Source organism: Porites lutea, chromosome 14 (assembly GCF_958299795.1).
Source record: "Porites lutea chromosome 14, jaPorLute2.1, whole genome shotgun sequence".
Lineage (NCBI taxonomy): Eukaryota > Metazoa > Cnidaria > Anthozoa > Scleractinia > Poritidae > Porites > Porites lutea.
The window spans coordinates 17,205,878-17,230,995 of record NC_133214.1 but is presented as its reverse complement, the minus strand read 5'-3'; the positions used below and the strand labels follow the sequence as shown (position 1 = coordinate 17,230,995).

Here is a 25,118-nt window from a genome sequence, read left to right as displayed (position 1 = left end):
TCCTGAATATTTACTTCCGTCTCAGTGGGTCCCAGTCCTCTTTCCTCCTTATTCACTTCCGCTACGATCCGGAACACTTGTTCACACTACACTAAAGTGGTGGACAGAACCCATCCGATATGTGACGCTCCATTCACGAGATCGGCGCAGGGCAGCTTCGTTCTGTTACAGAAATCGCGCCGAAATCACAGTTCTTATGTGTAAACAGAAGTTTTATCCGGTATAGCGTGAACACAGCCTAAACCAGACCACAATCCTTTGCGTCCTGCATGGCAAGATGTAATATGTAATTAGCTGTTATAAATTATCAGACCCTAATCTCGTTTACAACCCTCTCTCGCGCAGTTTCTACGAATTGTTATAATCCGCTGCTATTTTAGCTCCATTGCTGAGGACTTGAAATGGCGAGCCAGCTGACGGATCGAGAGATGGATGACCTCCGTGACAATTTTGGCTTGTACGATACAGTTGGCGATGGCAAAGTCGAGTCGTCGAACGTCGGCCAAGTTCTGCGATCGTGCGGACTTAATCCAACGAAAGCTGAAGTCGAAAAGGTGATGAGAGATCTTGACCCGAACGGGAACAAACGCATTTCTTTCGAAGAGTTTGTCCCCGTAATGATGTCTTTTCGCTCTCGCAAGCATAAATACGGTCAGGAATCGTTCATCGACAGTTTGAAAGTTTTTGACAACGATGGATCAGGAACGATAAGCTCGGGAGAACTTCGACATGTGCTGACGAGTTTAGGAGAACGACTTCGTGACGAAGACGTGGATACCTTAATTCAGGGCTTTGAGGATAACACGGGGCAAATTAATTACGAGGATTTTGTAAAAAGTGTTATGAATGGTTGAGAACAGATATACATATGAACATAATTACAACGTGGCCGGTCGCACCCTTTACATCAGACAGTTGTTTTGACTGTATTTTCCGCGTGTACGTTAAACTCTAGAGTTCACTTTCAGATAATCTTAGTAAACTATAAGCACCTTAGAAAGCAGAGAGTTAAAAATGTAAAACCTGACATTAACAGCGGACGACTCGAATGCTCTGTGCTGCTAAACTACAATCATATATTTTGTTTAACAAAGCTTATCATTAAGGCTCAAGTGATCGCTTTTATCAGACATGGAAAACTGCACGTGCAGTGGAGAAACACAAGTCTCTATTCAGTCTGTTTGTAAAAATGACCACAGCAAAAGTTGTATTTAAAAGTGAAACAGAAACCATCAGTTAAATGCGAAATGTCTTTGAGATTTAGCTGTTTCACTTGTCTGGTTTTTTCTCATTGTGCGTGAATTTTATACAGAATATTTAGTTTTAACGCTCCACCGCATCTTGCTTCCTTGTCAACCGTAACATAAGCCAAATTTTTGCGTTTTTGCTTATCTTAATAATTCAAAAATCAGCGAAAAATCGCTGTTGATTAATTCTCCTAACTGGATCATTGCAACCGCCAGATTGTTTCACGACTGAGTCTAACCAATGTTTTCAGTTAAAATACAAACATAAAATGCAAATTAAGTTCTGCAAGAGGCCTCGCTTTCCACGTCAACAGGAGTCCATAAGTATTGTTTGTCCAATCAATTCATTATGTTTGCGTGTGAATTTGCATAAACAATTTATTGTTAGTCTGGAGGGCAGAATAAAATAATTTGACAATTTTGAGGACAATTTGTTGTCGATAAGTTTATTTTCGAACGCAGGAGGAGAAAATAAATACATAGACCTGCAATGCGACACTTTTTCGCAAACCGCTTTTCGGTAATTTACACAGTCACGTGAGGTGAAAGATAGGACGAATGTTATTATTATTTTTACTGTAAGAGAAATATTCTTAATTGCGTCAATCTTCTGGGCTTGACTGTTCGCCATATCGATGTTAAGCTTGTCACTTTTGGAGGATTTGTTTTCCGATATTATAATTTTATCGAACAGGGTTGAATTGGAGGAAGAACTCGTGTGGAATGAAATAAGCCACAAACGACCTGTTATGGTCATTACAAGGTCATGGCATCTCGCGGCCCTAGCCCGACGTTTAGTGCTAGATAAGCCACAAAAAAGGGAAGATTTAAGGCAAAGGCGATAAGATCCCTGTTTCTATTCCACGAAGAGACTCTCGCCGAAGAGATGAGATTGCATTGTGCGTGTGAATGCAATGAAAACTGTTAAGGAAGTGAGAGCTGCCTGATGGTTCATTTTCTGTGAACTTTACTTCGCACACAAATCGTATCACGCCGCATTGACACAAGACATGAAAAAGTATATGCCTGGTATATACTAAAGCATTACGTTAGCTTAACCTACAGTAAACAACCTTCTATACAAAACAAACTGAGCGGTAACCAGTCAAGTCGTCTTACCCGACGTTATGTCGCCTGAGATCAGAGTTACGTCGCCCGAAATTGTAACAAAGTGTATATGTAATATTTCTCGTTCTTTAAGCGGTAATGAGACGAAACAAGGGGGATAAAGATGTTAGGATGTTGTTGAGCATGATAAAATTTCGGGCGACTTCACTAAAAATTTCGGGCGACATGACTTCGTAAACCAACTGACAGCATGAGTGTGAGCTCTTTTTCACTTCCTTTTTCTTTGTCTCTTTCTATATTTATGATGTGTATGCGTGCGCCCGTTTTTTTCTCAAGATGGGCTAAATGTCCACGATTTAAATTCACAATTCACTTGTGTACTTGCCCCGAGAGAGGCGACGATGATCACTTTTTGCTGTCGACAAATGACCGAACTGCTGAAGAACAATGACGACAATTAATGTCAGGCCACCGCGCCAGATTTTTTCTCAAAGAAAGTGAAGTTAAATTTTTCAAAAAAAAAAAATGAACACTTTAAAATCGAAATTCCCTCCCCAACACCGCCGCCCCACCCCCGAAATAAAATTATTCAAATACCACTCTGACGCAGCTGTTGATAATCTACTGCTGTATTTTTAAAAAACCATTAATTTGTATACATTGTTGTTATACAACATGCGTTTTTGTTAGCGTTGAAATCAATGAAAAAGCCGCTGTGATGAGCATTGAGAGGATTTGAGTGACTTGTAAGGGGGAGCCCGAGCAATTAAGTGGAATATGGAGCATTCAGGAGTGGCATTTAAGAGGGAAGCAAAATCATACTGTCAAAAGCCTATCGGTGTCTGTGACTCAAGAATTCTTCCAAGAAGAAATAAAGATAACTCTGTGCGACTCTGTTCAAGACGCCACCAGTGGTTTTCTCTTACACCACTACATGAGAAATTTCGGCAATTTGATTGGATCAGAGCAGTGGTATTTCAGCGTAATTTGAAAAACCTACATGTGAAATTACAAACCTTTTGTGGGTAGTAGTATAAACAAATAATAGCATGATTTATACGTGATATTTGGCATAAATACCATTTGTGATATTTCAAAATTGTCGCAAATTTCACTCGCCTAACGACTCGTGAAATTACGTATAACAATTTCGAAATATCACTCGTGGTATTTATGCCAAACATCACTACAAATCATGCTGTTACCTATACAAATAACGTCTAAGAAACGAGTGCAAAAATTCTATACCGATGACGTGTCACTACCCAGATCTGGGTAGTGATTCTGATCGGACGAAGCGAGTTTTTAGCCAATCAGAAGCTCTACATCCATCTGGCTTGTGCGCGTCATGGAAGGCTAGATAAATTCTGGACACAACAACTACCGTAAATCAGAATAGACTGCAAAACAGTCGGTATTTTTGCGTATCCAAGTAAGCGCGAGCAGTCAAAAAAAAATGGAGCGAGGCTTAAAACGGAGAGCGAGACTAAGGAGGGTGTGTGAGGCTCGAGCGCTTCGCGCGTGTGGGACTGTTAAGCTACGCTAAACTGATTTTGAGAAAGAAAAAAACGACTGTTTTGCAGTCTAAACGCAGAACAGCATTTGCAACTTCAATCGTCTTTGCCTCAGCATCAGCAACAATGTACGTGGGGATAGGACTTAAATCAGGGGCGCAGAGGGTAGTGAAGGGGGATTTTTGCCCCATGGCACAGGAATAGCAATTAATGCTGAGACATCTGCTCTCCTATGAAAACGGATCTTTATGAGCGATGGCGTCATTTGATTTGCACGACCAAAATGTTCTTAAGTTTAAACATCATGGCCGGGTTGTTCAAATCTGGGTTAAGATAACCCAGGATTAGTGTAGCCTGTTCCAGGCTCCAATAGAGAAGTGCAGTCGCGCAGTAAAAAGTGAGAAGAAAAACGCGCGGGAGCTGGGAGAGAGAGGGCGCTCTTGTTTTTCCCGCCAGCGCCCCCTTATCCAGATTTCGTGCGTCTTATTTCCGCTTGGCTTGTTTTATTATCGCGACCTCCCTACTCTCTGAGAGCCCGCCAGCCTGGTACAGGCTAGGGTTAGTTGAATTCGGATATGAAAGCTTAAAAAGGAAATTCAGTTTATTTTTTTTTCTAGAATTTGATGACTAAGCCTAATAAAGAAAATTACCTGAAAAAATGCTTTTCTATAGCAGAAAAGCGTCCACCGAACACTCTGTATTCTATTGACTAAATGATAAGTAACGACAAAGACATCAAGTAGTTAACGGTGTTATTAGACAAGGCTGCAAATTAAATCCACATTAGCAGTTTTTCTGAGCATATCACAAAGTAAAAAATAGGTTTCATCAACTGAGGAGATAAACTAAAGAGAATCGGTCACAGTGAAGGTGACATTTCGCACTTAACAAGACCATGGTTTTTCAATGGGTTAGTGATGGAAAAAAACACCCAAAAACAAAATACTTCTTGAAAAATATTTGATGCACTTTGGTATTCTAGTGGCCAGCTGGATTTAATGTAAATGTGGAAAAACACCTCTAACGAAAGAGACAGAAAATTCAGCGAATCGTTAAGTGTGTACTAATTTAAACTAATTATTTGTGCCCATCAAGGAAAAGCCGTTGTGAAGCGTGATTTAAAATTATAACAATTATTTGTAAGTGCTTTTCACCCTTTCCACAAAAAAGAGCCGTAATTATATATGACGTTGATCAATTTTGGTATAAACTTTAAAAAGCCCGAAGCAAATGCTCTTGATGGGTCGTACTCCTCCTAACAGTGCGCGCACAACAAAGAATTAGCAAGAGATTACCTTAATCAATTATTGATGCTGCTCATTTGGAATAGCTTCTTTCTTATTGTCTTTGTTGGAGGGAAAATGCCCGGCTTATTTTATTGTTCAAGACATACCCCCAGAGGTTTCATCCAATAGACTTGCTCGTTTGTAGTAATAAGCATTTTAATTAAAATTGCGGTTCATAGGGAAGAAACTTCAGCACCGGAGCTACGAGTTATCGCCGCTCTAAACACCAAAACAGCTGCCCTCATCGCGATACAGCGATCATGAGGAGCAAATTCCGATGGTGCGCGAACTTAATTTAAGTTTCCGGTGATTTCTTCAAGCGCGGACGCCACGGATCGATGGCGGACAGAACGGTTCAGGGAGAATACGGCGTCACTGATGCGAAGAAAACGGAGGAATCAAAACAGACGTTAGACGCGGAACAAGACGGCCGTGCACTGTATCGCGCGAATCAGCAACAGAGATTACTCATATCTCTGCTCGTATTCACTGTAATAGCGTGGGTTATTGGAAAGTACGATGCGAATATCGCGTGGATTTTAGGTCTTCTTGCGTGGATTGTTCTTTGGTGGAATAACAACGCCACCAAGGTTATAGATCTCGCTGCGAAGGAGGCCGAGATTGACAGGAGACGACAGAGGGCTCTGTCAAACGCCGAGACGGTTGAGTGGTTAAACTTTTTGATAAACAGATGGTAAGTGTCTGTCGGCCATAACTTAAATGTGGGTGAAAATGCGAAGATTTTTTGTTTAAATATTTAAGTACTACAAAGCGACTGGCATGACCTATAAGACAAGTGACTGTATTGCAAAAACCAAGACACTTTAACCTCGAAACTTAATTGAGAACTCGATTAGGATTACTGAAAGTTCTCCCCCATTCTCCCCAAGCTTAGATAGAAACAACTGTTAGATTCATTCTTTGCAGAATAGAAGCTCCCGTGAAATCGCTTATATTTGTTTGGCTGGCCGGCTGAACGAACTAGTCCCTCGTAATAGTCTTACATAACCTCTTGAATATACCATCAGAACGTCTAGTTTTTTTTCGATACTGCTTTGAAACTACGGGTTGTGTTAAAAAAAGAGATAAGATTAATCGCTGAAGTTATTTGGTATTCATTCTTTTCGGTTCTCCTTGAACTATAACAAAATTTAAAAAATCATAGAAAATTATTTCTACTGTAACACACATTTTCATTTATCTGAGAATCAGTAAACAAGAGGATTAAAAAACGCTGACTTGCAAGCTATGACTGCAAAACCCCAAGATGCATTTGTCTCATCTGCTTAAAAATATTTTTTGACTTAAATTTTGAGAAAGAATACATTCACGTGACCTTTTTTATGTAGCGTTTTATAAGCTCAAAGTTACTTCAAACAAAAACAATACACACAAAAACCTTTGTTTTCCTTTTATCTCTCGAGTTCTATATTGGGCATAGAATTCAACCTTAGCGCACAATTTTCATCAACTTTAGGAAACAACCACGCCAAAACTTTTAAAGTTGCATGAAGCAGTAATGGAATTAAGTCAAATCTCAACCACATCATTAAAATGTCTGTTATGGAATTTATACAGTTTTACTTAAGCATAGCATTAAAGGAAAGAACGCAAAATAAATCTTAAAACTGATCAAAATAACAACTTTTTTCACTTTACGCTGATTTTCATCACTTTCGTGCCGAAGGTGGTAATGAAACTTCACGAGGCCTTCGATGATAAAAGCTCAGTTTAAAAAATAGCATAAATTATTTACTAGATAATATGGCGCATACATGGGACGAAATTAATTTGATCCGATCTGCGAAACGAGACAATTACTGTTTTGAAGATTTACAAATTCTTTTCCAATACCGAGGTGCTTTCCCTTATCCTGAAAAGAGCCAAAAATATATTTAGTTGGAAAATCAACGACAAGAATCCAATTTAATACTTTCTCTCCGTCTTTCTCGTAATTATCACTAGAACGGACTAGGTTCCATTCAATATACACAAATGACAATTCTGCTGAGATGTAATACTTGGGGTCGATGATTCTGCACAATAACTGTACCAGTTACGTTTCTTGTAAACTTGGTAATTTCGATCCACTGAGCGTCAACTTTTGTTTTAACCGTTTTATACTGCAGCAAAATATTAATACACTTAGGCAAACAAAGAGGAAACTGCGATGGGTCGATAGAAGAGAGTTAACGAGTAAAGTCTGACCTCAAGAGACCAGTACCCACAAATGCTAAGATTTAGTACTCGCCTATGGGAGTCGAAACACAAGGGATCTCTTTCGGGTAAAGGTCTAACATATCTACTGATGAAAAAAAAATAATTGCATACAAGTTTCGCGTTAAAATACGTGCCGTGCCATGTTGAAAACTCTGAGTAGTGTAGTATGTACAGCGCACATAAGTGTCAAGTGCTCACTGGCAGGGGGTTAAAAACAATGACAAATTTTAAAATCGTCATCTCACATGGTGATAGAGGTTGTTTACGACAGGTTCCAATTGCAGGGTGTTTGACTAGGAAAATTTTGGTGTTTCGGACCAGCGGCCGCATTAGAGAGGTGGTCGCTTAAAGAGGGTTAAGGATTCTCATTGAGATGGGAGGGTTTGGAATAGGGGGAGAAAAGAGGGTGCCACCTCCATACCCCTTACACTTTTATAGTGACTGTGATCAGAATCTATTTTATCCTTTAAATAACACAGCTAAATCACACAAACAGGTCATAAGAATCAAGGATAAGATCAGCAAGTAAAAATGGTTTGGATTGTTAAATTAATTATCCGTATCAGTGCCACGTGACGTCACGGCGGCCATGGCGGTGGTTAATAACAAAGGCATTTCTCCTCTCTGGGAACTAAACTCCATTTTGATGAATATTCTTCGAAAAACGTTTATCGTATTGACCAGCAACATGGCCTCCTGGTCGTGTAGTCGCATACCAAAAATATGGGTGCTTATAATAGGCCATGGCAATAAATTAAAGGGGGTGGAGAATGTGCTAGTTCATCATCTACGGTGTATTAAAAACGTTTAAACAAAAGAAGCCCCCATTAGAATTCCAACTAACATGACTGTTATCTTGTAGGTTTGTTTTTAGCGACAGATCACTGCACAGCTTAATCAAGAACAGTCTAGATCCCATACTGGAGTCACAGAAGCCGTCCTATGTGGGTAAGAGCTTAGCTTAATGGAACATGACGGAGATTATGTGATATTCATTCGAACTGCCGATTACAAGTTTAAAGATAGAAAACTGAACTGAAGACTAACTCAAGTAGATTGTGACGTTGAAAGCGAAAGATTTAACATTTAAGGGGTTGGTTGTAGCGATCTTCGTTTACTAACTGATGTCGAAATCGAATGATCAATTTAATAATTGATCGATCGTTTAGCTCAAGACCGAACGGTTGACAGATTGATTGCGGATTGATTGATTGTTTGATGGGGTGAGAGACTGACTAATTCACGATGGTTTATTGATTAACTGAATGACTTTTGATGTTTTCTTGAAGCCGAAAGCTTTGTTGGTAGCTTGTTCGACCGAAAAACAAATGGTTAACTGGTCGGTTGTTTAGTTAATTGCTTGACCTCCCAACTTATCGATTGACTTATGACAATTCACCGAGGCGAATGATTGATTGATTTTGATTGATTGATTGACCAGTTGATTGACCGCTGTTGGCCTATGCTGTCAACTTTTGATCGTTTGCATCTTGCAGGTCATAGGCTGCTAGTATAAGAAGTGTCAGTAGTGCCTTTGTGAAATTTACTTCGTCCCATTTAAAGGCATCCAAGACAGTCAAGACAGTCTTGGAATCTGAATTCCACGCTGTGGATTTCGGATTCCATGTCAGTGGAACTTGTGTTTCGAAATCCAGTATTTATCAAAATTCCGGATTCCTTGAGCAGAATTGTGGATTCCAAAGTCGAGAATTCCGGATTCCACGAGAAAAAAATTCCCCGGTTCCGGAATGCGGATTACCTTACATGGGGCGGATCATTATACACCTACCCCTCCCCTAAGCCAACATTAATACTTACTTCTCACTTAGGGCAAAATGTTGGCTTAGGGGAGTGGTAGGTGGGCAGTTTCCCAGAAACGTATAATGACCCCATGGGGCGATTTAGTCATATTGATTGCTTGATTGATTTGTTGAAAATGTTTATATTTACGCTTTTATTTTCTTCTGTTCAGGGTCTATCGAGGTTCTGGACTTTACTCTTGGTAACAGAACACCATACCTCAAGCACGTGACAATCTACGATAATCCCGATGATCAGAGATATATTAGAGCGTCCGAGCTCAACTTTAACCACCCTCCTGACGATTTAATAACTAGAGGGAAATACCAAGTGGTTATTCACCTCGACGTGGGTCTGACATCACCCGAAGCTAGATTTATCATTCGAATGAGACTCGGAAACAAGGGGTATGGACTATCTTCTGTTTTAACCTATGTGCAAACGGACGAAACAACTTCCAACATTGTTGACCGTAGCTTAAAGTTTGACCGGTTGAAAACTTAGCACAACAACTCCCAACAACACGCAACAACATGCAACAGGGTGTGCAACAATGTTGGGAGTTGTTGGCTAACAATGTTGCGTCCGTTTGCACGGGGCTTTAGTGTTAAGGTGCTACAGTGTTTTTCAAAAAAAAAAGGCGAAAGATGTTTTTCAGTCAGTGACACAGGCGGCTGAGAAGGACTCGGCAGGAAAAATCCGAGTTCTCGGAATCAAGAGTCAAACCTTATGACCTTCTGGTTACTATTCAACCAGATGCTTTACCACTGAGCTACAGACCAAATGATGAATGATGAATTTTAAGTCTGGCGAATACATGAGAAAGATGTTTCTCGTCCTTTTCATGTATTCTCCTTGACATTGGTTTTTGAACTAGGAAAACAATGACAAACCTTACTGAATGCGGCGTGACTGTTCTTCATTTCTCTGCAGGTTTCTTGGTACGTGTACCGACGTGGCAGTGGAGGATTTTCAAATCAGTGGAAAACTCCAACTCGTGTTGTTATTCAACCAAAATGTTCCTTTTCCTCATCTGGCCTCTGTGTCGATCTGTTTCACAGAAGAGTAAGAGAAATGTCCATTAAAGCAATTTATACTCGTCGTGGCCAAGCGGTTGGCGCGCTGGACTTGAGGCCCCAAATCCACGTTCCGCCTTGATCGCCAGCTGAGTTTGTTCTTGGTAGTCTCTAGCTCAAATCCTCGGCCACGCTTGCAAAATAGCCAACTGGTTTGCTTCCTACCAGTTTGGATACTGAAACGTGAAAAGTCCCATAAGGGAGAGAACAATTTAGAGCATTTTATTATTGCTATTGTTATTGTTTAGCCCCGAGTTTGGAGCCAGTTATGTGGGTAAAATCAGTTCCTCAGAAGGCTCTTATTTGTCCATCTAAATTAAGGCCAAAATAATTTAACTTTCGAAGTCTCATGGATCAACACGCTGAAATGAGTTACGGAATGGGCTAAACAAGTTCTTTAATGGAGATGTTTTGGCCCAAATCGTCCTAAATTGGCTCCTAAAGAGGTTGAATTTGATACTGAGTTCGCAGTCTCTCGTTCAACTTCAGATGGCAAACTTGCACGGTTATCTCCCCCGCGATTTTTCGGAAGTCGGACTAAATGTTAACACAACAGCAGTGAACGCACTAGTAGTATGACCTTTTCAATTGCAGTTTTCTTTTTTTCTTTTTATGCCAGACCGGACGTATCATTCAACATTCGTCTCCTGAAAGCAGTGCAGTTGATGGAGTTCCCTCTTCTAAGACAGTGGATCACGCAGATAGTCAATGAATATCTTAAATTTGGTAACTGGAATTTTGTAATTGCTATTTCTCACGTTTTGTTCACTAGTGATGTTGTGTTACGACTGCTTAGAATACATTACAGAGATTTTGAGTGACGGTTGGGACAAACAACAAACGTCAGAGTTCAAGTTGATATCTCTGACAAAAACTGTCCAGGACAACTTTTATGGACAAAGCTAACGCGAAATACTATTTTTTGGGGGAGAAGTAATGAACAGTAAACGACAAGTAAAGGGGAAACTTGGTCAGGTGGTACAAATTCACGTCTGCTGTTTGCCGTAAACCTGACTCTAAATCTCTCTAATGACTTTGAAAAATTTCGACAAAGTTTGGATTTAAGTGGGATACTGGCTGATGCACGCCTGGCAATTACCTTAATGCTTTAAACTGAAATTGTACCACAGAAGGATTGAACATGTACCTCAACTGGTGACATGAAAGTGAAACGTCCGTACCATTCCACTTCCTAACTACAAAGTATGTCGGTTTCAGTGGTCGCCGGATTGTTCAGATGTATAAGTTTTTGACTTACTTGTAATAAAGTTTGCTTCCAATATATGACAGAAAAAAATGCCTTGTTCCTTAAATAACCGCCCAACGTAAGAGAATCCAAATGCAAGACAGTGCTGGATTATGGATTCTAGGTACTGGATTCCAGTATCTGTCAGTGAAATTTGGATTCCGGATTCAAATCGTTAGTGGGATTCGGGATTCCTTGAACTGTATTTCGGATTCCAAAGCACAGGATTCTGGATTCCACAAGCTAAAATTTCCCGCGAATAGGCCCTTTGCAGCTAGCCATTCACGTGGTACAAAACCGCCGTACTGGAGAGCAAAAGTCGCACCGGGACAAGACAAACAAAGAAAATTACCATGTAAAATTATGTATGTCTTTTGTTTGTCTTGTCCCAGTGCCACTTTTGCTCTCCAGCATGGCGGTTTTGTACTACGTGACTGCCTAGCTGCAAAGGGCGTGTTAGGGTGCACTAAAAGGTTTTTTAAAACGCCTTGTTCTCACCTACAGCTCTTGTGGATCCTGGTCACGTAACAATTCCTTTCTGTGATGATCCTGACGTTGTAGGAAGAGGTGCAGCGTATGGTAAGTAACTTTGAACAGAAAAAAAAATTTGAAGAGTTACCTTACTTAAAATATAAACTACTTATCAACCTCGTCTGTTCGGTCATTACAAGGTCAATACATCATGGCCGAGGACCTGAGCCTGCGACCAATTAAAACCAACAACTGGTCAGCGGATAACTTTAAACAACACGTCACCTCAATGAGTTGTACACTTGAGCCCGCGATACAGTCAGGTGACACAATATGCGTTTATTGACCAAGTGCGACGTGAGGTCAAGATGTCTGCATATTAGCCAAGGTCTTTTTTTGCGTTTTATGGACCTACACGAACGGGACAAATATCCGGCCATATAGACCAAACAAGCTTGGTAAATTAAGTATTTGTTTTGTTTGAAGAGTTAGAAAAGCCCTCATCATTCAGCCTTTATTTTCCAGCATGTGGAGTTCTTACGCTGACGATTAACGGAGGATCTCATGGAAAACTGACAGGTTAGAAAGCGTTTTTGTTTTCCTGTTCACCATGGTAACAGAGCGTTTTTCGCATGACGTCACGGCGGCCATATTGTTGCCCCAAACATTGAAACGGCGGCCATGTTGGTGTCCCAAACCAGTCCTGTGGGAGTTGAACTCTTTTCTTATGCAAACGCTTTCTTTTTTCCAATAAATTTGCGTAAATGTTGGCCACGTGAGTGAAAACACCCTATAGACAGTATCCGCCACACTTTTGTGATTATCGTGATTGGCGCCCTGCAAGCAGAGCCTCCACTTATTGATTAAGGATGAGAAGGGAGTTCTACCTAAATAGCATCAAGCCTTTGAAGTCGCCGTAACCCGACCTTCTGGACTGGTCAATCTTGTTTTCTCTCGTCAATCTAGCCTGCGAGTAAGCTCTCCTGGGCGCTCTGGCGGCGGGGCGGGAAAAGGAAGGAGAGCTTGTAACTACGTCCCTGGAATTTGAATTCCGCCTCTAATTCCCCTGTGGCTCCCCGTCGACTAAACTGTCAGATTGCCGCCAATCAGCGCGGAGCGGAAACGAGCGCGAATGTAAACAAACATTGAAAAACACGTGCCAAGGATAATGACGTCATTACTAATGTCATCTCCACCAATCAGCATTTCGCTTCGACTTTTTTAATGCAGATATTCAAATTCCAGGGACGTAGTTGCAATCTCTCCTTCCTTTTCCCGCCCCACTGCCAGAGCGCCCCGGAGAACTTGTTCGCAGGCTAGTCAATCTGTTTTTTCGATTGCGAGCATCCGTTCATTCATTAAATGGATGGTTACAACTGAGCCAGCTATACCAAACGTACAGCTATTAGGCCTGGGTTGGAAACTGTATCCTAGCAACATGCGGTGCATGCTCAAATAAGATCTAACGCCATTCACGCACAGTAATTCTCGAGCAAGCAGAAATCGAGAAAGTAAAAGAAAGACTGCTGGTTGGGTGCGTGATTAGGTGCGGTATCAATCGACTTTACTTACTTGCATGATTTTGTCCACCAAATCGTTTGCGTTCTAGATGACCCTTACTGGTGCTCTGTGAAGATTGCCGGTCAAAAGCGATTTACCAGGGAGGTGATAGGAGATACCGCCTGGACTGAAAATATATCCTTACTGGTGTATCACCTGTATGCCGACAAGGTAAAGACAGAAATGTTGGTTACATTTCATTAAACAGCGACTAAACATTCGATCTTTAATGCAAACAGTGCAAACATGAAAAAGCTTTCGGGACCTCAAATGGGTTTAAGACTCCAGGGGCCCGTTTCTCGAAAGTCCCGGTAACTTTACGGGCCCGAAATCAAATATTCAAATGGAAATATAAAGAATAAGAGCGCGGGTCCTGGCTAGCAAACTACTCCATTTTGTTTCATTAACTGACAGTTTTATCATGTTAGATGCAAACTACTGAAACCTCGATCTTTAATGTAAACGGAGACAGCTTACCGGGCCCGTTAATTATCGGGACTTTCGAGAAACGGGCCCCAGAAAAACGGTCCCCCACCGAGGGTATAGTTTAAAAGAACTTCAGCAACGACTACGGAGACGGAAGTGAGAACGTCAATTTAAAAATTAATACGCTGGCTTTTTTTTTAGCAAACTTTGTGAACCGTATTTCAACACGCTTATGACATGTCAAATGAAGGTGAATTTGCTTTAGCTGAATTCCCGAGGACCGCACCAAAATCAGGGGCGGATCTAGGGGGAGGGTGCAGGGGGTGCGCCCCCCCCCCCCCTGAGGTGACCTGCGGTTTTCTAATACAACTGGTATTCTGCAAAAGAAAAAAAAACTATGTGGTTTATTGGTGTTGAAGTAGAGCAAGAGACGAGTGCACCCCCTCCTAAAAAAAATCCTGGATCCGCCCCTGAAAATTTAAAACGTCGCAAATCTGTTGCCCTTTTGAAGTTCTCCTTCACCTTACTGTTGACACTGCATTGATATAATAATCCTAACTAGCCCTTGATTGATTAACGAAGATTCGCTCTGTTGTTTGCTTTGCCTAGCTGACAATGACACAATCCGTGTTGCTCATGTTTTTCTTTTTTCAGCTTGTAATCAAACTCAAAGGAAGAAGAAAACTTGGTACGAAGTACACTATCGCTGAACATGTTTTGCAGTTATCCACACTATGCCTGGAAAGCAATCCTCATCAGTAAGTGCTCTAGGGAAATGTGCTGACAACGTTGAAATTGTTTCTTACTCGCAGAAATGGTCAAAGTTAAAACTCAGAGAGGGGGGTGCCGAAGAAACAAAAGGGGCCACGCAAAAGTACTGCTAAAGAAGTCTCATTAAAATCGCCACACCTGGTATTTTGTGCAGCAAAAATGGTAATTGCGGAAGTGGACAGACTGCTTCTTAATTATGTTTCGGGGATAGAAATCGAGAAACGGGCGGAGGGTTCAGTTTGTAGGTTCGCAGTTGTGCCTAAAATACTTTAATTTGAATTCTAACTATAATCCTAAACTACCTTCATTCTAACCCGTACCTGCACCTGCAAATAGACCTTATAGAAAGTTTGCTTATTCTAGACAACAGAGAATGAAGAACGTATTATCTTTGAGACGTTATAATAGCAAATGATGGGTGCAAATGATCATTGTTGCTTTTTTGGATGCAGTAGGGACTATAAATGTCTCTACAGCAAGTAATAATGACCCAAAACGTTTCGAAATTCGAACTGTACATTTTGCCTGACTAGTAAATCGTTGTCTCGTTTTAAGAGAATAAACAAACTCGACCGCGATTTCTCGTATTGGCCAATTTTTTCGCTTGTTTGCTCCCTGAAATATCACGTGACATTATTTCTGTCTCATTAATCCTAAAGCGCAGACAAAGTTGGCGTGTATCGTGAATAAGGTCTATTGCACCCAGCAGAATGACGGCCATTTTCTCTGTCACAAAAAATGACGTCGTTTTCAAGCAGGCTAGGCCTGACTCATTTTCACGTTAAAACCATGTGACGTTCACACACGTTCACCACTGCCTCAAAAAGACAAGAATGGAATCTCGAGAGCACTTACGTAATCTCTGATTTCTACGAGTGATTATTATCGTTAGCTTCATCTTTATTTAATGTATAGTTTACATTCTTTGACGGATTTTCTTGTGATTCAGAGACCACGCACTGGAAAAGTCGTTCAGACCCGCTACTCTCACATTACAAATGGAATACACGCCACTCCCAGTGATTGACGTAAATCACTCGATCCCACACGAAGAGTTTAGCAGAAACTATGCAAGCAGACTACGAAATCTTTACCCCAATGAAGGTAAATTCCAAACTAGCACTTGTACACGTCCTAAAATGGCGAGCTCCCCGACAAAATTAGCAATTTGCACGATCACCTTGAAGTCAAGAAATAGCTTTAGACGACGTAAAAACGTGTTAAAAACGTCCACGGGTGACCAACCCAGCGCAATTTTTTGCTCTTATTAATACCACACTTTCACGTGAACTTTGCTATACGGACAAACAGACATCCGACAAAATGGAATGCTTTTGTAACATACATCTCTCAGAGAACTTCCGTGTGAGTAAGGTAACTGTTTGACTTCTATTTCTTTTGATATCAGTTTCAGGTGTGTTATTGGTGTGCGCCCACAGCGGCCATAACTTGGTACCCATGGACAAACATGGTCTCAGCGACCCCTACTGCGTCATTTATGAAAACAGCAGACAGGTAAAATAGGGAAACATTCGCCACTTCATAAGAGTGCTCCGTTGTCGAGGGACACTAATTTCTAATGAAAACTACGATATGTTCTCAAAAACAGTTTTCAAATACTCGCGGCTTCTGAGCGTAAAAGCCAGGGCGGATAAAGGTTGGGCGGTGAAACGAGCGCGTCCGAGCAAAAAGGTGTGATGCAGTGGACTGGGACTGGGAAATGTCGCTTGTTTTCGACTTCGGTCAGGCTTGTGATGTGGTTTGTACATTAGATACTGCCGCTGTCACTGAATTATGGCAGCTTGATTTATTTTCTTGCACTTCTTCCTCGTTCCTTTGTGCTGGTACGCTGTCTCCGAGAGGCAAATGTTGCTATTTTTTGCGGGAGGTTTAGTTGGAGTAGACAAACATCTCTTTTCAAAGGGTTTCTTTTATTACTTCCATGACTCTACCACTGAATTATATTTTTATTTATATTTTCGTTCTGCTACTCACCAATGTCGATGTTATTTCAAAACAAAAACGACTAAGTACTGTCTAAAACACGAAGGAAAATCTCATCCATGTCATCCAAGGCAAAACTAAATGACAACAGATCTTGTTTCATAACTAGATGACGTGTATTTTTTAAATGCGTGCAGCTCGTGCAAGGTGAAATTATGCTAATTTCAATCACCATCATCCTTCTTTTTAATTTTGAAAAAAACATCTCATACGTCTTTCTGTTTGTTCGAAACTTCAAAATTAGTTTCCCCTCAGTTTTTACTGTTTACCTTGTTTAGTTTTAGAGAGAAAAACTGAGAAAAAACCTTACAACAAACCTCAATAAATTTTGTTTACATGCGGTTGCCGGATTTGCAACGCATTGCGCGAATCGCCATGGCGCGTTGCACCCGAGAAGCAAAGTTTGAAGAAGTACAACGCCACTATATCAATATATATCAATCTAATTTTCTGTTATGTTATATAAAATTTATCCCCCTTTAACATATGTAAAAATTGAGGTTAAGAAGTGTTAAGCTTTTGCAAACGAAACGGCGAAAGACGATTAGGTGATATTAAGTGGAAGGAGGAGGTATTCAACACTTTCAAATTAAACTCAAATTTTGGCATTATACGACCAACAAGTTTGACTTCTAGACGTACAGACACAAACATATGAAACTGTTTATTGATATTGTTATGAAACGAATTTATCTATTTAACATTGTAGCCTGAAATTACCGAAAGAAAATAGGATTTCCGGTTTGCAAAAAGGAAAATTTCGCCGGCCTTCAAGCGCACCGGAAGCGCGGAAAGAGCGCTCGTGCCAGTCCTACTCCGCATCACACATTAAATGAAGAGCGGAGCGCTCGTTTCACCGCCCAACATTTATCCGCCCTGGTAAAAGCTTTAAAAACGCGCCGTGGTCTTGTATCCACTAAAAATGAACTGCTGTAACTCAACCGTATTTATTTATTTATTTTCAGGCCAAACGAGGAGAGGCCGTTAAAGGAACTTTGAGTCCTGTTTGGGATACAATGGTGGAAATACTTGTAGCTGATTACACCCAGGTTTGTTGTTATTTGTGCCAGATGCCGATCACGCGGGCCTAGTCCCCTGTATTGTTTTGACGGTCATGCGACGCAATGCATTGTGTGGGATTAAGACGAGCGAGTCCTATTTGGTGACGTCATCGCTCAAGATAGAGCCCAGGCCTCTAACTGTTCAAAAGGTGGATAACGTTATCCACTGGATAAATCTCTACCCACTAAATAGCGCAATTGGCTTCCCAAACACTTATCCAGTAGATTGTGCTTTAATCGGTGGATAGCGCTATCCAAAGATTGAAAAGCTGAGGCCAGGGGTTCAGTTATTCGAAAGGTGGATAACGCTATCCACTGGATAAAAATAAATCCATTGGTTTCCCTAATACTTATCCGCTGGATAGTGATTTATCCTTTGGATAGCGCTAACCAACGTTTGAACAAGCAGGGCCAGAGCCCCTGACTCGTTTGTACTGAGAAGATCTTAGAATAAGAGAGTATTTTTCCACAGCACTGATATATTTTCAAGATATGGTGTGGAGTTACAGTCATATTCAGCCTTTTATCGATTTTTTGTTTTTCAGACAACGCTATCTTTTGTTGTTCTGGATAAAGATACAAATGCCATCAAGATGATCAAAGATGACCGGGATGATTTTATGGGATCGTGCAACCTGTCCTTGACTCAGGTAAAAGAAAAACCATGAAGCCCAACCTACCCCTCCCCTAACATAACATTTTGCCCTAAGAACTAACGTCAGTTCGGGGAGGGGTAGGTAGGGAGTTTCCCAGGACCTTGCACAAGTAAAAGCGGCCACGGTCAAGTTTGTTTCCTACAGTGCTCGGCGCGTACAGCGCGTCTTTCACGCGGGAAATTTCAAACTTTCTCTGCTGATTGCTTCTATTATCATAGGAACCAACCATAAACATGAAGATGATTTAATTAGCCGTAGCGATCTCAGGCGCTATTTTGCTCTTTCCAGGATTCACCGGTGCTTTTTAAGAAAAACCTAGACTTGATGTACAAAGTCAAGGGATCTGGTATGATGAAGGCGGGAAAATTATGCGTGTCCGCCATCTTTAGACCTGTTCCGTCAGTCGTCAAGTCAGGTGAGTACAAATACCTTAGCTTAGTACCCAGGCCTTCTCATGCGCTTGCTCGTGACATTGGGCGGGAATGTGTCACTTTTGGCTACACATTGGGAATGTTGTTCGAGTGTGAGCAGCCTTTCCTTTGGGGAGAAGTGTTGCGTGACAAGAAAGGAACGGCTGATTATACTTTTTTCATCTCTTTTCTTTTAGAAACGAGAGAAAATGGCCAAGGACTACCAGAGGGAGAGTCTCCAGGACCAGTGAGTTATTCTGAATACTTATAGGGGTGTAGAGTGGTACCTTGAAACACGCGGGTCTCGGGAAATTTAGGCACGATCTGGAAACCTCGGGAGCGTTTTCGGGTGATTTTTGCGCCTCGGAGACTCGATTTTCTTTTTGGCCGACGGGTAAAGGAGTCTCGAATTTGTCGTAATTTATTTCCATTTGGTCTTCAGGAGTCCAATTTTTTAGAGTTCATGGGTACAACTTATCAAACTGAGCCAGTACTAGGGTGAGATTAAGACGGTAAAACGGGACAAAGCAGTATATTGGTGGGCTTCCGCTATCTTCCATTGGCGTTTATGGTCAATATATTTAGCTTTAATTTATTTCTACCATGTCCTCGAAATTTTCGGCGCTTAAAGTCTCCGGCTCGGATTTTTTAGATGTAAAGTCTCGGGCTAGGAGTTGGTGAAAACGCTCAAGTCTGAGTCTCGCATTTTGAAACCAGGGTCTCACAGTCTCGAGTTTACCATTCTGTATTCAGCCTTTTTGCAAAAGTTTAAAAACTGACCCTTGACAGACAACCCTGTAATTCTCGTCCCAGGCTGTTATCCCAAAACTTGAACACACCTGAAAAGCGAATTCCTCATAAGTTCGAGGAAAAGTTAACTCTTTGGTTTCGTGTACTTAAATATTCAGAGAGATGTCAAAACGGAGGCACAAACATTAGAAGCTTTGCTGAGAGCAGGTATTTATATAAATATTACTACTGAAAAAATACAAGGAACAGAACTCTCATCCGGGCGGTTATAGCTTACGAAAACAAACAATTCGACGAGTGCCGTTCCAAGCGCGGGAAAAATGAAGCGCGCATGTTGCGCACATCAAGTCAAGATGGTTCCACAGCACTTGGAATCCGATTTTTCAAATGACATTGGGAAAAGAAAATTGATTCAAAAGATCATGGGTAACATGCAGTGTTTGACTGGTAAAGGGAAGATGAGTTTGGTTCGAATATTCAGGAACTTCTTGAACACCAAGGATTCAAGAAATGGGGATTCCACTGTAGTTTTGAACACCAAGGATTCAAGAAATGGGGATTCCACTGTAGTTTTCTTCTGATAAGCTAAAAGAATCGTTTACCTTGGTAGCTTAGCACATCAGGCGAGGTGAAGTTTTTATAGACCAATTCAAAGAGATTGTTTGTACTTTTTTCACAGAAAGAGGAAGTATTGAGGTTAACATTTACCAGGGGCGCGATTTGGTGGCAAAAGATGTAAACGGTAAGAAATTAAAACAGGCTTGCAGAGAACAGAGCATTTCAGTTCATTTCAGTTCGGACAATCTCTCAGAGAGAGCTTAGAACATTGTACCAAAAAAATTGGGGTGACTCACGGTTAACAGACAAAGAGAAGAAATACAATGCGTACCAGGAATTACTCAACAAATTTTTAGCCGAAAATGGAAAATCGAACTCGTGCCCTTTTGACGAAATCTTTCAGCGTTGTTATAGACTGAACTTAAAACGTAAATGGGAGGAAGTTGTGAGATTTGGTCCCAAAGTTGTTTATAAGGGGAGGGTCAGAAAAAGAAGTCAAAAAGATTGTCCAATTCAATCTCCACCCATTTTTCAGGTAAAAGTGACCCGTTTGTAACAGTGAAGGAGGGGAGCGAAGGAAGAGAGAAGTTTAGAACACGAACTATTGACAACACACTCGAGCCAGTATGGAACGAATCAACAGTGGTGGCCATGCCCGACACAAACGGACTGCTGCTTTTGGTAACGACTTACATACAGTGGAACCCCGTTAACACGCTCACCGATGGGCCAAAAAAAAAATTGGCCGTATTAATGGATGACCGTATTAACGAGGGTTTTTTTTACAAGAAAATGTATGGCCGTTTTGCCAGGCGGCCAAAAAAAGTGGCCGTAATAACAAGGTGACTAATACCGAGGTGGCCGTAAGGCGGGGTTTCACTGTAATTTAAGATTAAAGTTTGTACAGAGACAATGCAACCTTTCAAAAAAGACGAGAATCGCCTTTGGATACCGCAAAACCCCAGAAAAATAGACAACAAAAAAGTCAAAATAGCCTCTGCATTCGAGTACAGGCAGAGTTAAATAATTGAGAACAAAAGTTATTAATCGAATGCGATTTCCGGTGCTCAATTTGCCCTTCTCTCATTGGTCAATTCGTTTTTTCGACCTGCGCGCTGCGCGTCACTGTCGTTGTCTTTGGTAAAAGAAAACATAAAAGACCTCTGCCCGTATCTGTTCACAAAATGATTGTAAGTTTGGTTTGTTCTTGCAGGAAGTTTGGGATAAAGATCCACTGTCGCAAGAAAGAATGGGTCAACTTGCTTTTACAACAGAGAAACTTAAAGACTTAGGAATGGTAAGGAAAATAATTACCTTGTCTCAGATCGCTCCTAACTCTCGCCATTACCATTGCTTGACCATTTTAAGTCCTGATTCTAATTTCTACCTTTCAAAGAAGGAAGCCTGCAAAAAGAAGCAAAGAAAGTAATGAAATAATTGAATCTAATATGGACACTCTAAATTTTGGTGTTCACGAACTACTTAACTAGTCCATCTAAAGTAAAGCATCTTAAGAAAAAGCGCTGACCGTTCGTTTTATCGCAACTAATACACCATCAAGAAATTAAGACTTCCTCACAAATGTCTGCTTACATAAAAGGTTTAAGGCTAAAGGTTTGTTTGTAGTGGAAAGTGCACTTAGCTTATCCAGCTAGTTTACAGGCATTCCACTCAAACAATTCTAAAATAAACTATCCAAATAGAACATAACAGGATTAAAAACCCCAACTGGCAGGAGGCAGCCGTTTTTGTCTCTTTACAAGAATGGTTGGGGATTTGAACTTAGGACAACTGAGAACAAATCCAGCAAGTGGCCAGAGCGGGAATCAAAACCGGGACCGACGGATTGCGAGTCCGACACGCTGGCCACTCGGCCACACTTACATGGGAAGAAAAACGTTAGAGAAAAGCGACATGTTAGTATCGACTAGGAAAATATTTTCGAGATCGCTTTTTTTTTTCATTTCACAAACATTTCTCTCTTTGTTTTCCTCTACAGGCTCCGTATGAGAAGCATTGGTATCGACTGCGTGGAGTGAAAAGCGGAGAACTACAAGTGGCATTCAAGTACACTCCACCAGAGGTCAAAAAACCTGTAAAGAAAATTTAGTGTTTTTTTTAACTATAAAACACAAATCAATAAGAAGCACACTTTTGCCTTTATACGAATAAAAATCATAGGCATACATCTCAGTTTATAAAACCTTTAGTTTGCATTTAATTTTGCAGCAAAAACCAAACATTCGCGGCCAAAAATTGTGCGAACACATAGCTCACGGGAGCTCAAACCAACTTTAAAATATGTGGACAGAATCCTGTGACTTTACTACTTAAATGAGACCTCTTTGGCAGACGTTTTGCATAATACCATTTTCAATTACTACCCAGGATTTACAAAAAAAATGGAATTTTTTGTGAATTTTTCGCTTTGTCCATTTGTAGGAGTGAAAGGGTTAATATAAAACTTAAATTAACGTTACAGGCAGATGAGTACACCAATAACACAGGGAATCCAGTCATCCGAAAGCCAAGAGGTTTAGGTTTGTATATTGTGGTATTTTACTACACAAACCAGTTTCCAATCGAGTATCACAATTCAACCAATCGCATCTCAAGTGCGTGTAACCAGTGCACAGCGCGGGAAAATGGGCGTGAGCCTTGATCGTAGTTCTGATTGGTGGAGAAAATGGCGTGATATTTTTTTGGGGCCATTCACATTGCGTTGCAATACAGCTAAAGCAATCACGACTAGGCCTTTCCGAAAGATACTTGGAACACTCTTAAATGTGGAGATTCAGGCTCGTTTTCTGGAAAATTGTGGCACGAAATGTCCGAGCTCTCAATATCTTGCATATTAAGGACGTTTGCATTAGGTGCAATGTGGTGTATTACGGTTCCTCTGATTTTTTTTCTTTCACCTCAGAACTTCAACTTTATTTGCACTGTTCAGAAGCCTACTACTTTTAGTTAGCATTTGATTCGTGAAAATCACCCCATGCGAGAAAGGCGAGACGCACCGGGGAGAGAGAAAAATGAGCGTCTCGCCTTTCTCGCGTGGAGTGATTTTCACGCGTGCTCGCGTTTCGCTCGCTGTACTATCCCGGAGGAAAAATGGGGACTACTCGTAGTCTACCGTATTGAGGTTGTAAATTTCACTTTCTACCGCAGCAAAAAGTTCAGTGGCATCTTCCGACTCGCTGAGTTCCAACGGTTCTCTACCTTTCTCCGTAACCCAGTCTACCTCGTCTCCCTCGACACCCGAAAAGCCGCCAAAGGAAGAAAAGAGCAGTGTAACGTGGGGAGTTCTCGTTCAGAGCATAAAAAGGAAAGAGGAGAGAAGAACGAAGGTGAACGAAGATGGCGCTGCGGTTTCTCCCAGTGCATCCCCACGGGTAGAAAAGAAAGACACTTATCAGCTTAAAGACTGGCCTAGCAAGAGTGGACGCCTTAAAAGCGCTGTTGTTGAGACGGTCCGTTCTCTTCGTAGGGACAAAGCATCGGCTGGTGCTTCCTGGAATGAAGGAAACCCTGATGCTGGCATAGCTGAGATGAAAAGCGACACGGAAACACGAAAGCCTAAGAGTGCAAGGCTTCTCCGCAAAAAGTTCTCGTTTATGAAAGATCGTCGACCACGTAGCAGGAGTGAAAGCAATTTACCGGAGATTTCCTCGTCACACGATGACATGAACCAAAACCACAACCCGAAAGAACTTATTCGGCGAAGCAGTGAGAATTTAACCGGCTCGACATCGCTAAATCGTCAAAGGAGCTCGGAAAATAATTCCTACTCTCTCCCCAACAGCCCCGTCACAGCGGTTGTCGCCAGGAGTTATTCCACGCGGCTCGTGCGAAGAAATAATTCACGAAGCACGGGTTCCTGCAGCTCAACCTCCCGTGGCTCAAGCCCCACGCACTCGGCTCAGGAAAAATGTCCCACCTGCGATTTTGACGTTTTAATCCTGACTGAATGTCCAAGCTCTACTGTTCCAGATGAGAATAACACTACTATTTCCACGCAGGAAAGATTAATAAATTAACACCGCTAGATACTGTTAAGTATAATAATCAAAGTCGACAGTCAGGCAATATCATGCCGTAACGGAAACAAATACTGCATGATGCAGTGTTTTTAGCGTACTTCCGGAACATTTGACCTTCTTGTGTTCATTTTCATTCCTTTTTATTTGAACCGAAATAAGCATCTTAAGGACATATATTTGTTTAGGATTTTAATTCGATTTGTTGTTTTGTTGTTTCAAAGAGAGACGTCTACAGTAGCAAGCAGGGATGGGTAGAGAGTACCCGTTGTCACGCAGACTCGTCACGCATTATTGCGTGACGACACCAAGACAGCCATTTATTAAATTCGATTTAATTTCATTAGATGAAATGTCTAATCTTTTTCGGACAAAAAGTTAACATTAATGATATTACTTTTAGGTCAACGATACACCTGTTTTCGGGCAACAATAACTAGACCACACTGAATGTTGTAAAGACATTTCATTTATCCCGTTTAATATTGTATAAACCCACGAGATCTGACAAGAAACCACAGGGAGCCCACACAATCTGTTTCTAGTAAATGTACTGGATTTACCGTTTGCTTCACCTATAGCGATATATAGCTAACTATGTATATAAATCAATGATAAACAAACGTTGAATTACTTTACCTTTGGTATATAGTCGTCCTTTTACCTCAAAAGTGGTTTTTGAGCGATTTTGAAGGAGTTTGATTTCGCCGTTGACTGTTCCTTATAATAGAAGTCCCTCTATTATAAGGAACAGTCAACGGCGAATTCAAACTCCTTCAAAACCGCTCAAAAAACCGCTTTTGAGGTAAAAGGACGACTATATACCACAGGTAAGGTAATTCAACGTTTATTTATCATTGATTTATAGACATAATTAGCGACATACCGCTATAGGTGAGGCAAACGGTAAATCCAGAACATTTACTATAAAATAACAATCGGCTACACAAACAGATT

At 41.0% G+C, this 25,118-nt stretch overlaps 2 protein-coding genes across 2 annotated transcripts; both read left to right on the top strand.

The window, feature by feature from the left end:
- The first annotated feature begins 401 nt into the window (after positions 1 to 401).
- LOC140923995 (uncharacterized) lies at positions 402 to 854 on the top strand. Its single transcript, XM_073374002.1, has one exon. It carries the CDS (start codon positions 402 to 404, stop codon positions 852 to 854), a length of 453 nt encoding a protein of 150 aa, XP_073230103.1.
- A 4,454-nt stretch (positions 855 to 5,308) lies between these two features.
- Positions 5,309 to 24,468, top strand: LOC140923994 (uncharacterized). The gene is made up of 22 exons (XM_073374001.1): positions 5,309 to 5,809; positions 8,198 to 8,283; positions 9,308 to 9,542; positions 10,069 to 10,200; positions 10,831 to 10,937; positions 11,962 to 12,036; positions 12,454 to 12,507; positions 13,538 to 13,659; positions 14,569 to 14,672; positions 15,635 to 15,789; positions 16,094 to 16,200; positions 17,655 to 17,738; positions 18,296 to 18,400; positions 18,695 to 18,821; positions 19,014 to 19,063; positions 19,725 to 19,773; positions 20,246 to 20,308; positions 20,660 to 20,805; positions 21,338 to 21,421; positions 22,124 to 22,219; positions 22,607 to 22,658; positions 23,293 to 24,468. Exons 1-22 carry the CDS (start codon positions 5,454 to 5,456, stop codon positions 24,159 to 24,161), a joined length of 3,258 nt encoding a protein of 1,085 aa, XP_073230102.1. The 5' UTR covers positions 5,309 to 5,453; the 3' UTR covers positions 24,162 to 24,468.
- Positions 24,469 to 25,118: the final 650 nt, after the last annotated feature.